The sequence below is a fragment of the Bos mutus genome, chromosome X (assembly GCF_027580195.1).
Source record: "Bos mutus isolate GX-2022 chromosome X, NWIPB_WYAK_1.1, whole genome shotgun sequence".
Classification (NCBI taxonomy): domain Eukaryota; kingdom Metazoa; phylum Chordata; class Mammalia; order Artiodactyla; family Bovidae; genus Bos; species Bos mutus.
The window spans coordinates 99,023,651-99,039,767 of record NC_091646.1 but is presented as its reverse complement, the minus strand read 5'-3'; the positions used below and the strand labels follow the sequence as shown (position 1 = coordinate 99,039,767).

At 36.1% G+C, this 16,117-nt stretch overlaps 1 protein-coding gene across 6 annotated transcripts in view; it reads right to left on the bottom strand.

Annotated features, from left to right (window-relative positions):
* The window catches only part of DMD (dystrophin), a 2,671,852-nt gene that overhangs the window by 1,530,490 nt on the left and 1,125,245 nt on the right, over positions 1-16,117 (bottom strand). For all 6 annotated transcript variants that reach the window (XM_070365439.1, XM_070365442.1, XM_070365443.1 and 3 more), the window contains one exon: positions 3,169-3,344. In XM_070365439.1, coding sequence (XP_070221540.1) covers positions 3,169-3,344 — 176 coding nt within the window. The remainder of the gene's footprint in view (positions 1-3,168; positions 3,345-16,117) is intronic.

Here is a 16,117-nt window from a genome sequence, read left to right as displayed (position 1 = left end):
CTAGTAGTTCTCACCTGGGAAAAGAGAGAAACGCTAGCTACCATGATGTTTTCAGTCATGTTTGCATGACACTTCTGGAACTCTTACAATACTTCAACCAATTCCCATCCTATAGACAATTATCACTTACTGAATTTAATTGCGCCTAAATGTCTGCTCATTCGCTCTCTTTGTTCAGTCTAAAAGGGTCAATCTTGACTCTTACACAGAGAGTATCTGTTACCCTACTGTCCAAAGCAGGACACATCTGAGAGTGAAAGTTGGTGCTTTAGATAATTATGCTGGGACAAAAGTTATAATTTGTGATGATTCAGGCAAACAGAGACCTAAGATCACCTTGGTCATTTATCTACCAAAGAAGCTTTTCACTGCACAGTCCAGGTTCTGTAGTCAGGTTCCTTCAGCTGAAACCCTGGCTCAGGCACTCTGAAGCTGTGTGTAATAGTAATAATAGCCATAACTATTTGATGGGTATAGCTATTTGGTAGGGTCAGTGGGAAGAATAAATGAGCTATGCAAATAAAGCATTTAATCTAGTGATCAGTACATAATAAAATCCTCAATAAGTATCAGTTTTTATTTAAATAATATATCCTTTAGGTTCCTAATTGAACATGTCGTTCAAAGAACTTAAAAAAAAATGGCTGAGAGCATATGATACAAACAGAATTTAGGAGACAAAACATTTCACCACTTAGTCACACTCTCTTGAAAACAAAAAAGTGCTCAGAACACATTTTTCCTAACCAAATATAGGAACCAAGAAGATGCTTTTGAAGATAGAGATAAATAGGAATCAACCTGCTCTGTTAATATCCGTATTAGGAGGGTCAGGAACACATTAGGAGGGTAAGTTAACTAGGTTTCCATATTGCTCTGCTTGGATATTTGTTGGAAAGCTGTTAGGTTGTTGCAAAGGATCCATAAATCCATGTGCCTACCAGGCATTGTCTGTAGATATATATTGAACAAGGCATCAAATTAATAGCCATGCTATTAAGATTAATAAAAGGCAAATTCATTAAGAGCTTTACTGATTTATTTTTGCTGTCATACTCTTTCTCCATCATTGAATGTTAAAATTTCAACCACTATCACGAGCAGAATTCTTGGAAGTTGTCATCCCACATAGAATGCCAATATTCAAAGATCCGAGAACCATCTGATAGGAACAAGGCTGAGTAAAATGTTCCTATAAAGGGGCAGACTGTAAATATTTGGGGATTTGTAGGTCATATACTCTCTGTGACAACTGCCCAACCCTGCCTTTGTGACGTGAAAGCAACCAAGGATGATACATAGGAGGATGAGTCCGACGTTGCTTCGATAAAACCTTACTTGTGGACACTGACCTTTGAATTTCCGAAAATTTTCACATGTCATGAAATTCTTTTGGTTATTTTCGATCATTTAAAAATGTAAAAACAGTTCTTAGCTCATGGGCCATACAAAAACCAGCAGTGGAGCTCTGGACAAGAGAATTCACTCAGCCAAGCAGCTCCAACCAGGGAGAAAAGCCCTTCAGCATACTGTGGAATTATGAAAGTAGGTTATAAGTCACAGATTAACAGGGAAGTATGGATGCGACAGTTGGACTGTGAAGAAAGCCGAGCGTGGAAGAATTGATGCTTTTGAACTGTGGTGTTGGAGAAGACTCTTGAGAGTCCCTTGGACTGCAAGGAGATCCAACCAGTCCATTCTGAAGGAGATCAGCCCTGGGATTTCTTTGGAAGGAATGATGCTAAAGCTGAAACTCCAGTACTTTGGCCACCTCATGCGAAGAGTTGACTCATTGGAAAAGACTCTGATGCTGCGAGGGATTGGGGGCAGGAGGAGAAGGGGACAATAGAGGATGAGATGGCTGGATGGCATCACCGACTCGATGGATGTGAGTCTCAGTGAACTCCGAAAATTGGTGATGGACAGGGAGGCCTGGCGTGCTGCGATTCATGGGGTCGCAAAGAGTTGGACACGACTGAGTGACTGAACTGAACTGAACTGAACTGATTGAAAATTTCAGGGCTTACCTGGTGGCTCAGTGGTAATGAATCTGCCTGCCAATGCAAGAGACAGGGGTTTGATTCCTGGGTTGTGACCCTGGAGAAGGAAAATGGCAACCCACTCCAGAATTCTTGCCTCAGAAATATCGTGGACACAGCAGCCTGGCGGGCTACAGTTCATGAGGTCGCAAAAGAGTCGGACACAATTTAGCGACTAAACCACAACACTGAAAGTCCCAAAAAAAAAAAAAAAAAAAAAGGAAAGAAAGTCCCAAATGATGTACCTTAAAACTTCTCCAGGTGTTTCTTCCTTTGCCTAAAACATCTAACACTATTTTTACGTACATGTTATTCTCATGTTTCCCTACCCTTGTATACACAGATTCTCATGTCAAGTGTTCCATGCATTCCCCAACATATGCTGCTTAGAAATGTAAGGCAGATTTTAATGTTCTTTCTTAATCTTAGAATTATAATAATTGGCATGAAAAGGAAATTGTACCATTTTTCTGATTTTCATCCTAGCTTTTGCATTTATGACATTTTATTCCCATTTTAATATATCTACCAATTTACATAATACCTTACTTATCTACAATATCTAGTTGAGAATATCCACAAAAAGATCAGTTAAGAATTCTAACACCTTCAAGATAAGACTTTATAAATATCAAAGAACAGGAAATCTGTTCTGTAATTACTCCTGATTTAGGACACACAGATTGAGACATTATGCTCTCGTAAACTAACAGAATGCATCGCGTCTATTATAGGTGTACTTCTTCCTCATGAAAATGTCCTTTCCATTACAGGGAAAAGGCATTTAATGCAAAAGTAGCACTGAATAAGCAGGCTCTTGATTAGAAAAAAAGGAAACTTTCAGGATAAATTGTATCCATGGCAGTTCATCACTTGCAGTTTCCTCTTTGAATCCAGAAAAAAACTCACATTTCCATTAAGCATTCAGTTTCTGGTGGGCCAGGGATTGCTTGAAGAAATTTTACAACTTACTTCATAATTTTCTCCACTAACTTAACTGACATTATAGACACCAGAGGCTTCTGGAAAAACTAAGTAAAAACACTGCCATCAAAATTGCTGTAAATGAGTTTTCCTTCTTAACAATTACCCTTGCTTGAGGATAAAGCCATGAGCAAGAGCTTCTCACCTTTTCTTAATTTCAGAATCCACAATAATCTGCCTCTTCTTTTGTGGAGGTGGTGGAGGGAGTTCCTCTTGGGCATGCTTTACCAGGATTTGCTCCCTCGTGGTCACCATAGTTACCGTTTCCATTACAGTTGTCTGTGTTAGTGATGGCTGAGTGGTGGTGACAGCCTGTGAAATCTGCAAGAAGTATTGAAACAGAGGTCACACATTGCTTGAAAGACTTCAGTAAAGACTGCTCGGAGTGGGGAAAGAAAATAATGAGAAACTGTTCCTGCTTGTTGGTAAATTGACCTTCAGATCAAAATAGCACCATATTGAACCCAAATCAAATTGTTTTATCTGACTTAAGTTATGTTGACTGAAATCACAAAGGCAAGTAATCTCAAAACCAGGAGTAAACTTAGTGCCTCTTCAATTTATTGGTCCAGCTATGGGAAATAAAGGGGGCAAAGGAGGAAAATTTAGGGTGTCATTCTGACATTTAATTAGACACGCTGTTTAAAGTGTTCACGATGCTAACATAAATTTTGCTAAAGTATTCCAGCACCAATTTCACTCCTGGCTCACTGTACATGTTTATTAAACAGTTCATTGAATGCATCTTTGGTTTTCATATATATGATTATTTATAGTCTGTAAATTTTGAGACAAAATTCTTTGAACTGTGTGACAAATGACTTTTTAATCAAGCAAGTGATCTGTCTTTTTAAATTATAATAAATGGTTAATATCAAGTGGTGATCAGTCTAGAAATACATTTAAGCTGAATATTCTTCAAATGCTAAAAAACATACTACTCTTGATTTAAATTAGTGATTAAGTTAAAACATTTGAGTATCCAAAATTAGCATTCGAGTCTTCTCAGTTTAGAATCATACTTTGTGTTCAGACCTTAAAAAGTTGTCGTTTTCTTTTTTTTAAGATATAGGTCAAAACTCTTTGGAATAATATGTTTTGTGACCCATCATGAGAGGTCATCCCTTCAGTACACAGTCATTACCAGACTGATAAATCACAAACAGTGAGACACTCTCCTGCCTTAACCACCAATTCTGCCTTACAGTCCTCAGTTATGAGGACTAAAAAGTTATCTCTTGTGATATTAATCATTATACTTCTAGTAATCAAAATTTTTCTGAAGATCTATATCCAAGGAGACCAAACAGGTCTGCTATGGCTCCACTCACAGGTACTTGACATGCACACAGCCAAGCATTTGGTTGGGGCCAAGATTAGTTTGACTGATTTTCCTGAATTTATCAAGAGATAAGGAAAAGGTTTGGAGGAACCTCCCTGCCTTACACATGATGACCAATTCCCTCAATGGGAGGCAGTCAGGAAAGCCTCATAATCTTATTTTAGCTTCCACATAGGAATTGGCATGTGGTAATGAAATCTTTTTTTCATGATATCTTATGCAAAAATGCTTTTGACAAATGCATTTTAAAAGTGCTACCCTTTGTGCAAGCCATATCTTTACAAATGCCAAAGCCTTAGGGACTACCATCTTGATAGTCTAAATAGTTAAAAAAAAAAAAAAAAAGAGACATTAAGAGATATCATGTTTCTACATGTGTCAAGCACAGATTTTATCTTCTCTAAGATCTCCATAGATACATTATTTAGAATCAATCACTGAGATTCAAATGATAATTATATAGTCCACTGACAAGTTATGTCAAAATGAAAGCAGAGAGTAGCATGGGTTTTTTTAAATGCTTGAAATAGAACCTCAAGCCTAACTGAACTCAACACGAAATGACAATTGCATGATCAAATTAATTTTACCTTTGACCAAAAAGAATACAGACTTTTTGGGGGGAGGAAGGGGGCATGGTTTGGGGAAGTTTTCTGGCCGAGCCATGTGACTCGAAGGATCTCAGCTCCTGGACTAGCGATTGAACCCTGCCCCCTGCAGTGAAACCACAGAGTACTAACCTCTAGACCACCAGGGAAGTCCTGAACACAGAGTTTTTAAGTTGGATTTCAAGAGGATTTAATTTTTTCAAAGTAATATTTTTTAACTATGGGCAAATTGTTTTGATATACAATGATGGCTTGAAGAAAATACTGTTCTGATGGGAAATTTCTACCTTTATATGTTTAGACACCAAAGTGCAGAGATTCCAAAAATACAAAACTTTTTTTTTTTTTGGTAGTTATATCCAATGTTATGAAATATGTGTGTTGAGTATTTGGCTGTGAAATTAGTTTCTAAAATGTTATAATATCATCTCATTGATACTTATTATGAAATTCATTGAAGTGTCCATGGAGGGTAAAGAATAACAGCAACATCATAGACCATGAAAAGACATTTAAGAACACAGCAAAGCTTATAAGAAAGAAAAAACAATAATTTTTCATCAAATGATAGCAGACATGTGTAATTGTTCTATATTATAATTATCACTGTACTGCATTTGAAACTACTGCATCATTTATTTCTTTAGTGATGATGAAATAAGAAAACATCTGTGCACTGACCCTACAAATATAGGATAAAATTCATGATATATAATAGACTAATAATTACTTTCAAAACCTACACCAGAATAACAATTTGTTATGTACTAAATTTCCCCATGGCTTTAGCTATTGACTGTGAACACTTAATTATCTGTTAGAATCATTAAAAATATAGATAGGAAGGGATTATGGAGGTCACTGAGTATAACCTCCTCTTTATTACAGGATTCACTACTTCCAGAAGCAGACAACTCCTTCCTGAGTATGGCAGCAAATTTTCCCATTGGCAAAAATCTTTTATACCTAGTGGAACCCTGCATTATTTTGATTTCATTAATTTAAAGTTTTCTTTGGGAATTCCCTGGAGGTCCAGTGGTTAGCACTCTGTGCTTCTACTACAGGAGGCACCAGTTCAATCCCTGGTTGGGTGCAGCCTAAAAAGTAAATGAATAACAATACAATAATAAAATAAAATTTGTCTTGAACCCTGAACCAACACAGAGTAAGGTGAATATTGTTTCTACCTGACAATCTTAAAGGTCTGAGGCTTGATAACCATGACTCTGATAAATCTTATTTACAAGCTCTATAATCCAGACCCTTGCTAGAACTAGATTTAATCTGACTGGTGCTCCAAAACATAGATTTTCTGGCTTTGGACATAATATTCCATTAAAGCAATCTAAAATTTCCGAAGTTATTCAGCAGCTGAATCACAGTGTTTATATCAGTATCATATCAGATATATAAGTATATACAGGACATCCAGAAATGAATACAATGGAATCTCTATTTTTAGATATCTCACAGTATAGCAGTAAAGGTGACAACCACACCAATAACTATGAAATAAGGTGAGTCCATATGAAAAATACAGGTATGCAAAATAATTGCAAGCAAATCTTCATGAAAACAAAATCCATTTGTTTTTAAATACTATCCCCTTGATCTATCAGTTAACTAGCTACTAAAAATGGGAAAGAATTAGTTTAGAATTGTTTGTCTTTAGGTTTGGAAGCTAGTTCCTTTTACAGTGATTAAAAGTGGAGGTCCCTAAGTCAGGCTCCATAATTTTCAAATACCGGATTCACAGTTCACATCCTGTAACATTTGAGGCAGGCTGGTTATACTTTCAGAGCTTTGAGTTTTTTTCTTCTTCATATGTAAAATATGAATAGGAATTTATTCCTCACAAGAGTATTGCAAACAAGACCTGTGTCATGGGTGTACACTCATGTAGTCACCCAGGTCCCCTCACTCAAAAGGATTTCACACTTGGTTTCATGCTCTGCTGTCACCCTCTTGAAATTCTTAACAATTTTTGGAAAGAACCTCTGTATATTCATTCTGCACTAACCTCGCCAAATACATAGCCCATCCTGGTCGCAAGAATTCAACTATGTAATGTTTGAACCCAGTAGTACTCTCTGGATACACATTAGTAATAACCACTAAAAAGTTCAGAGAAAATTCAGGAATTTTTCTATACTGACTTTTACTCATGAAGAGATATATGTTAATTTCCAAATTTTACATTTTTCCCATTGTGAGAAAAATTAGAAGAGCACATGCCCAGTATCTTGATCATTCTAGGGTGTATATCTTCTTGCAATAAGGTTGTATAATTAGAGTAGGTCTGGAAAATCCATACTATTTTCAAACAATGAAAATCTTTCTTTACATTTTCTCTTCCATTTATTTAAAAATGCACATTGTGAAAAGGAACTATATGTACATTCAAGCATATTTCAAGAATATAAAAGAGTATGTAATGAAAGGAAATACTTATTTTCCATCACTATGGCCAGCTTCTTATGGGGAACTAGTTGTACTTACCCCTGTTCTTACATTTTAAATTAATTTTGTGCTGTTATCATTCTTTCAGTTTGGCTTGTATTCTTAATTGCACCTTTTAATTGTCCATTTAATTATTTAAATAGTCTTGACTTTGTAAGTTCTTCGAGGTTAGAGACTTCTACTGGCATTGTGAGATACTATTTAAACATTTTTCAAAAACTTACTAAAAGAGATTCAATGTATAAAAAATCAGTTATCTTATTTATTATCATTTTTATTAGTATTAAAATACTTGTAATAAAAGCTACCAGTTACAGAGCTCTCTGCATGTTTCAGGCATTAAGCTAGGTGTTTACTTACTTAAGCAGTAAAGGCTTAATAAGTGGTAGCTGTCATTACCTCACAATGGCCCTAAGAACAAGTACTAAGCTTATTTCCATTTCATAGATTAGAAGTAAAAATTTCAGGCAGATTCAACTTGTAAGCGGCACAGCTGAGCTATAAACCCTAGTCCGATTGTTCCTTAATCTAACTCTTGGTAGCTGTGATCACTTGCTGCCACACCTGTTCAAATGTCCGAATGGTGACTTTAAGGGGTGTAATTGGGTATGTTGTTTGTATACACACACACATATATACAAAGTCAGAAGAAGACAGAAGGTATACACAATGGCATATGACAATCTTAAATCCCTTTAGTTCCTGATAAACTATAATAATAATAATAAAATCTGTGCAAAACCAATCAAATGAAAAAAATATCTGATTTTTAAAAAAAGGTACAAGCAGGTTGACAAGCGTGGATTGAAGTTTATGGTTGTGTTGTTTATATGAACCCAACTTTAGAGTGATGACTGACCTTTAATGGGTATGGGGAGACTGCAGTTCTACAGTGTAAAACATATTGCATAATCATAGCAACAGCTTTAGCTGATAATTGGTAGCCAGGCTTAAAATGATCTCTACAGGTATGGTAGCACAAGACATACCTACCTGATGATGATGTAAGGATTCCAGTTCTAAGCACAGAAAGGATTTATAGGTTGAACTTTATGAGGAAACTGGGGTAAAAGGTTAGGTGCTCACAAAGGAATCTGGGTTATTAATCAAAAGACTATAAAATGCTCTATCTCATGAACAAGTGCAGAGGAATTACCACAGCTAGGTGTAGCACGAAGGAGTGCTCAAGTTCATGAGTGCGTCTTGGTAACTAAATTGTAGTTAACAGCTACTGTCCTACTTTGATACTGATATTAAGGCAGTATAGCTTCTTGAAAAGATACTGATATTAGAATCATGGGCACGATGAGAGTTAATACTGAAGAGATATCATAAAAGAAGTTGTTCTCCCATTTAAGAAAATATGATCTAATAATTAAGAAGGTTTATTCTGTAAAACTCTGTTTGCTGCTGCTAAGTCACTTCAGTCGTGTCCAACTCTGTGTGACCCCGTAGACAGCAGCCCACCAGGCTCCCCCCATCCCTGGGATTCTCCAGGCAGGAATACTGGAGTGGGTTGCCATTTCCTTCTCCAATGCATGAAGGTAAAAAGTGAAAGTGAAGTCACTCAATAGAGTCTGACTCTTAGCGACCCCATGGACTACAGCCCACCAGGCTCCTCCATCCACAGGACTCTCCAGGCAAGAGTACTGGAGTGGGGTGCCATTTAGTTTTACATATTTTGTCCCTCACTTCAAATTCTCTTTCATACAAATTGCTAGAAAGAAGAGATATCTGTTGGCTTCATGATACATATTAAACACAGAACTTAAGCAACTGTGTGAATTAACTACATTTTGCAAAAATTCAACAAGCAATGGGATTTACTTTTTCTGATCCACCTGACCTTCTTCTATACACCATCTGACATAAAGCAATGGGACACCTTCTTTAACTAGGGATGCAGATTATTAAGCATACAGAAAAAAAAAAAACCTTGTATATTTCTTGATGTGTTATTTATTGTCAGCAGACAACGGATTTATCATATAGAGGCTGAGTATTTTATCTTCATGGTATTTTATTTACATATTCATGATGAGTGAAATGTAACTATTTAGAATTCAGCCTTCTTTGAATAGGAAGAAAATTTTATTTTTATTATCATCTTCCAGCTGACTCCTGAGATTTATATAGTAGAGATACTTGGAATCTCTTTGCTAATTACTCCAGAGTTTTATATAAAATTTCAAGCAAAGAGAAATGCATCATAAACATTTAAAACTGGAAGGGCATTACAGAGATCTTCGTAGGCCAATTTTTTCATTTTATAAGTAAGAAATGAGCAGTTCCAACAGTTAATTCAGCTCTAGTCTCTTAAACTTGCAGTGCCTACAACATTTTATGTTGTAGTAGATAAATGAATTTACAACATAAAACCAGTTGCACCGAAATACACAAGGCCCATTGTCAAACCTCTACTTTAGCTGAAGGAAGCAAAAGAATACAGCTATTTCCCAAAGTTATTTGAGTTGTAACTTGGAAATTTTCTAATCAAACCTTTAACATAAGCAATTAACCAAAAGATGCTCTAAAATTCAAGATGGTTAGACCATGAATTAAGTATGATAAAAAACCTAAAAGAAGTGAGGAAATTTTACTTTAATTCTAGGTTTTATAAAGCCATTAAAATTGTTTTTTAATTGGTAGCAGACTGATTAGACTTGGAGAGCTTTCAGGAACCACTGAAAAGGGTTGTCAATTGAAAGGCCTTAGAGTATTTTTAATTAAAATCATTGGCAAAAGGATGAGAGGCAAACCAATTGTAACTACATTTTATGTATCAAGAGGTCTACAAAATAATGCTTTGAGAACAGGTATAGTCAGAATGTGCATGTAAAATATTTTATAGAGCGTAAAACCAGGGATCTCTAAAAAATGAGCATTAACTCAGAAAAGAAAGGCAAATACAGAAATTTTCATCTTAATGCTTTTGCATCTATTTGCATTTCTGGTATTATAAAAAATACTAGCTTATTATCTTCAACCATGTTTTACATTACTCACATGTCTGGCAGGAGTTTGAAAACTCTCTACAGGACATAAATAATGTAGAACAGACATATTCATACATAATAATCATTTTCTCTATTTGGGCATGCGTGAGGACAGAAACGGACTTACACAGCATAATATGAATGCTCATGTTCAAGAGGAGGAGAATTCTGAGTACATTAATTTTATTTTTAAGATTTTTGTGCTTATAGTTCAGAACATCGCAAAAATGCTCATCAGAAATATAGCAAAATATTGATGAAATAGGAATAACATCTATGAACTTACATGAGTCATAGAATGTTGTCTACTTCTGGCAAAGAAGATAATTTTCTCTATTAAAAAAAATCACAAGACTACAGACTTTGGGACTTATCTAGATAGATACATTCTTACATCTAAATACCTGCTGCCAAGTCTAACATTAATTACCATAATAAATTATAAAGCAAATGAATAATATCCTCTTTCCATAGTATACTATGATTTCAGTTCAATAGGGGAAAATAATATTTCAAATCATTGAAATTATATTTAAGTTTAAAATATTAACTATAATGAATTTCTGACTGTCTTATTCCCTAGTAACATTCAAAATATAAATATGTTCATCAGGGGCACGATATTTAGAAAAAAAAAAAAAAAGCAGCTGAGTAAATGTCAACAAGCAAGCACATTTACAAAAGATACAGAGGACGCATAAGGTCATTTAAGTATTCAAATAAGTCAATCCAGGGTATATTTCATTTGTTCTCTTTTCTCATTTTAAGGAACCACATGGCAAGGGTTATTATTCTTTTTAACTTTTGGAAATGAAAAGTATTTCTATTTTCTTAGGCCACCTTCTTATCAACTTCAGCATCTTTAACTTGTATTCAGGTGTTATTCAAGCCAAAGCTGATTCTGAAATGCAAGAGAGCAGCCCTCATAGTTGGTTTTATTTTTTTTTTTTTCATGTTTTGATCTCTTGCCACGCTACTGTTTCATAAGGTCAAAATCCCTCAAAGCCTTGACCTGAATAGCAGTCAAAATTTCAGGCACACGATGCTCTTTATATGAGCATAAACAGATGCCTTGTCTTCTCAGTCACAATGCCTATATCCTACTGGATTTTAACTATTACCAGAACTGTGCTCATTCTTTACACCAATCATTTAAAAGATTTTTTAAAAGACTGAGCATACTGTGTCATTAATGGGACTATTTTCCTCCGATAAACATGCTGGAATGTATGCATACAAGTGAGCTCTGTTCTTTAAAGTCAAAACCATACTCTCAACGTTCTTGGAATTCTTATGCCATTTTGATCAAATTCAATCTGATGAGTAAGAAAAATTGATTTTTGTTTTTAGTTATGAGATACTATTTCTTGTCTTACTCTATCTTGTTTTAATTCCTATTTCCCTGGGTAGCTTCTGTTTTATCTTGTTAAGAGTCCCATGCCCCTAGCAATGATTTGGATTGTGTCTATGATGGTGCATTTTGGGGAAAAACTGAAGAGTGAAAACTGAGGCATGAGCTTAAGAAAGGCTCAAGTTTAGTGACTGAGGAAGCAAATTGCTAATATAATGTTGTTTATTTGCTTCTGGTCTGGTATAGGAGTGTAAAACTGTTTAATATAATGTTGTTTATTTGCTTCTGGTCTGGTATAGGAGTGTAAAACTGTTTTAAACATTTTTTTTAAATGTTAAAAAAAAATCATAGTAGACTTGGGATTTTCATGGTAGTACAGTGGTTAGGACTTCGCCTTCCAATGCAGGGGTGAGGGTTTGCTCCCTGGTTGGAGTGCTAAGATCCCACATGCCTCATGGACAAAAAAGTGGAACATGGACAACAGAAGCAATACTGTAACATTCAGTACAGACTTCCAAAATGGTCTACATAAAAACATCTTTAAAAAAAAAATCACAGTGAATTATAACAAGCCATCCAGATTCACTAAACAGTATGCCTTGCATATCAAGAGAATTTTTATTTTTTCCCTCAAAATGCTTTCATGTCTATGGCTTCATTTTATTCTCATCAAATCCCAGGGAGCAAGTGGAGCAGATTTATATTATATGTTGGAAGTCAATATATAGAGAATTAAACAAATCAAAGCTAGTACTATTTTATCATAGATTTTGAAAAATTCAAAAATAGATTAAGTAAGTTGCCCAAGGCCAAAGTCTCATAACTTTTAAGCCATTAAAAAATAAGGCTTCTAAGGTTTTTTTTTTTTAATTAACCAATTTAAATAATCAAACCAGTAAGATTTTGATGAAATACACAAGTATCATTCTAAGGAATGAGTATATTTAAATATTACACTGCCAGAAAGGTCTCTCTTCTTCCCATTTCAGGCAGTACTGAGGAACACCAGAATGTAGGGACTGGTACATATGTCATTGTCTTACCAATTCAATGTTTTCAAAAAAATATGTTTGGCAGACTTTATCAAAGGCTGCATGTAGATTATAAGCCTAATGAATGAGATTTTCTGAGCACGGAATCTAGGGCCACGTATTTGAATCAGTTTCCCAGGTAACTATCAGGCAGACTCAAGTTTGCAAAACCACTGCCAATAGTGCAAATGAACCAGAGTGCAACCTGTTGTTAACAGTTACACTTCCATGAATATATCCCTTTAAAGAGACACATTTCAAAATATCTTTCTTTTTCAAATAATGCCAGTCTTTCTTAATATGGCAACTGATCATTTTACAGCACCAATAACCTATGGAGCTGATGGGCATATATTGGAATGATATCACTGATGGTTTAACAAGTTAACACTCTCTAATGTATGACATATTTGTTACATAAATGTCAATGGTCAGGCAAAGTAGCCAAGGCCAGATTACATATAATAAGAAGAATCATGATCTGGTGGTAAAATCACTAGTATATCCACTGCTGCTGCTGCTAAGTCACTTCAGTCGTGTCCGACTCTGTGCGACCCCATAGATGGCAGCCCACCAGGCTCCCCTGTCCCTGGGATTTTCCAGGCAAGAACACTGGAGTGGGTTGCCATTTCCTTCTTCAATGCATGAGAGTGAAAAGTGAAAGTGAAGTCGCTCAGTCGTGTCTGACTCTTCACAACCCCATAGACTGCAGCCTACCAGGCTCCTCCGTCCATGGGATTTCCAGGCAAGAGTACTGGAGTGGGGTGCGATTGCCTTCTCCAGTATATCCACTAACAGCCCCAAATACAGTCAATGAAATTTTTATTATTGCCCAATGACTTTATGAGAAATGACTGCAATTGATATTTCTTCAAGTTTAAATTTTAAATATGAATTTGATTTTAAAAGATGGAACTGTGATTTAAAATTATGTATGTTGGCTGATCATTTAAATTATATATTTTGGAAGCAATGTTTCAAATTTCATTTTTTCATCTTTCAACAAACATTTCCTAAATACCGCTAATCTGATGCCAAGTCTCAAAAAACGAAATTCCCTGCACTGTCTCACAAGAGTAGATATAAGCCTAAAGCTATTGAATATGGTTTCAACAAGGGTATGTGCACAGTGCATTGAGCTATGAACTGGGACCAATTAGTAAAAGTTAGCCTCTATAACACAAAACAAAATGGCAGATTGTATTGAACATAATGTTAATTTCTGAATGACTGCCCATGATTCCACCATCTAACCATATCCGATAATAAGAGTTTCAAGTTTAAAAAATACTCCATTAAAAAAACATATTACCAAAACTGTCACAATTCTTAACAAAAAACCACATGACACTACAAGTATAACATAGACGTTTTCCTAATATACAGCCTATATGTGTTAGTATAACTAAGTTGCATGATTTTTAGGAGTCAACAGTCTATGGTAGAAAATCCACTGATTATAACCTCACTTGCACTAATTGAAAGATATCTTTGGTGAAATCAAAGATCGTGGACCCCAGTCCTGCTCTTGTCATTGACTTTCTTTGGACAGTTCACTTTTCCTCCCTAAAATTAATTTTCTCATGTGTAAAATGCAGAGGTCAATTAATGGTCTTCATTATTTCAGGGGTCTATGATTTGGAGTTAGACTGTGATGACACAGTTTCCTAGCATTTTGTCTGACTGTCTAAGTCACTCATCCTCATTCCCACTGAATTGGAAAGGATTATCCTCTACGGCTGGAGAAGGGAATGGCAACTCACTCCAGTATTCTTGCCTGGGAAATCCTATGGACAGAAGAGCCTGGTGGGCTACAGAAGAGCTGGACACAACAAAGTGACTGAACAATCACCACCCTATAAAGCAATAACTAGTTCAGCCCACCAGCACTCACTCCTCCACCTCTCCCACATTCTCCAGTGTCAAAGGCGACCAACAGAACAATGTTTTATATTTTAATTAAATACTTAGCAAGGACTAATCCAGTGACATCCTCTGTAGGGTTACAGTATCACTCTCTCATTGCAGATATCAAAAATCTCAAGTATAATTTATTGTAGGTTAATGAAGGGATCCAACCAGTCCATTCTAAAGGAGATCAGCCCTGGGTGTTCTTTGGAAGGAATGATGCTAAAGCTGAAACTCCAATACTTTGGCCACCTCACGCGAAGAGTTGACTCATTGGAAAAGACTCTGATGCTGGGATGGATTGGGGGCAGGAGGAGAAAGGGATGACAGAGGATGAGATGGCTGGATGTCATCACCAACTTGATGGATGTGAGTTTGAGTGAACTCTGGGAGTTGGTGATGGACAGGGAGGCCTGGTGTGCTGCAATTCATGGAGTCACAAAGAGTCGGACACAACTAAGCGACTGAACTGAACTGAATGATTATGACTAATGATCTTTGATTTCACCAAAGATATCTTTCAATTAGTGCAAGCGAGGTTATAATCAGTGGATTTTCTGCCATAGACTGTTGACTCCTAAAATCATGCAACTTAGTTATACTAACACATATAGGCTGTATATTAGGAAAAAATCTAGGTTATACTTGTAGGGTCATGTGGTTTTTTGTTAAGAATTATAAAAGTTTTGGTAAAATATTTTTTAACGGAGTATAAAAAAAAAGCCTCTAGATAAAAGTGAAAGAGGAGAGTGAAAAAGTTGGCTGAAAGCTCAACATTCAGAAAACTAAGATCATGGCATCTGGTCCCATCACACATGGGAAATAGATGGGGAAACAGTGGAAACAGTGTCAGACTTTATTTTTTAGGGCTCCAAAATCACTGCAGATGGTGATTGAAGCCATGAAATTAAAATATGCTTACTCCTTGGGAGGAAAGTTATGACCAACCTAGATAGCATATTCAAAACCAGAGATATTACTTTACCAACAAAGGTCTGTCTAGTCAAGGCTATGGTTTTTCCAGTGGTCATGTATGGATGTGAGAGTTGGACTGTGAAGAAAGCCAAGTGCTGAAGAATTGATGCTTTTGAACTGTGGTGTTGGAAAAGACTCTTCAGAGTCTCTTGGACTGCAAGGAGGTCCAATCATTCCATCCTAAAGGAGATCAGTCCTGGGTGCTCATTTGAAGGCCTGATGCTAAAGCTGAAACTCCAATACTTTGGCCACCTCATGCGAAGAGTTGACTCATTGGAAAAGACCATGATGCTGGGAGGGATTGGGGGCAGGAAGAGAAGGGGATTACAGATGAGATGGCTGGATGGCATCACTGACTCAATGGACATGAGTTTGAGTGAACTCCGGGAGTTGGTGATGGACAGGGAGGCCAGGCATGCTGTG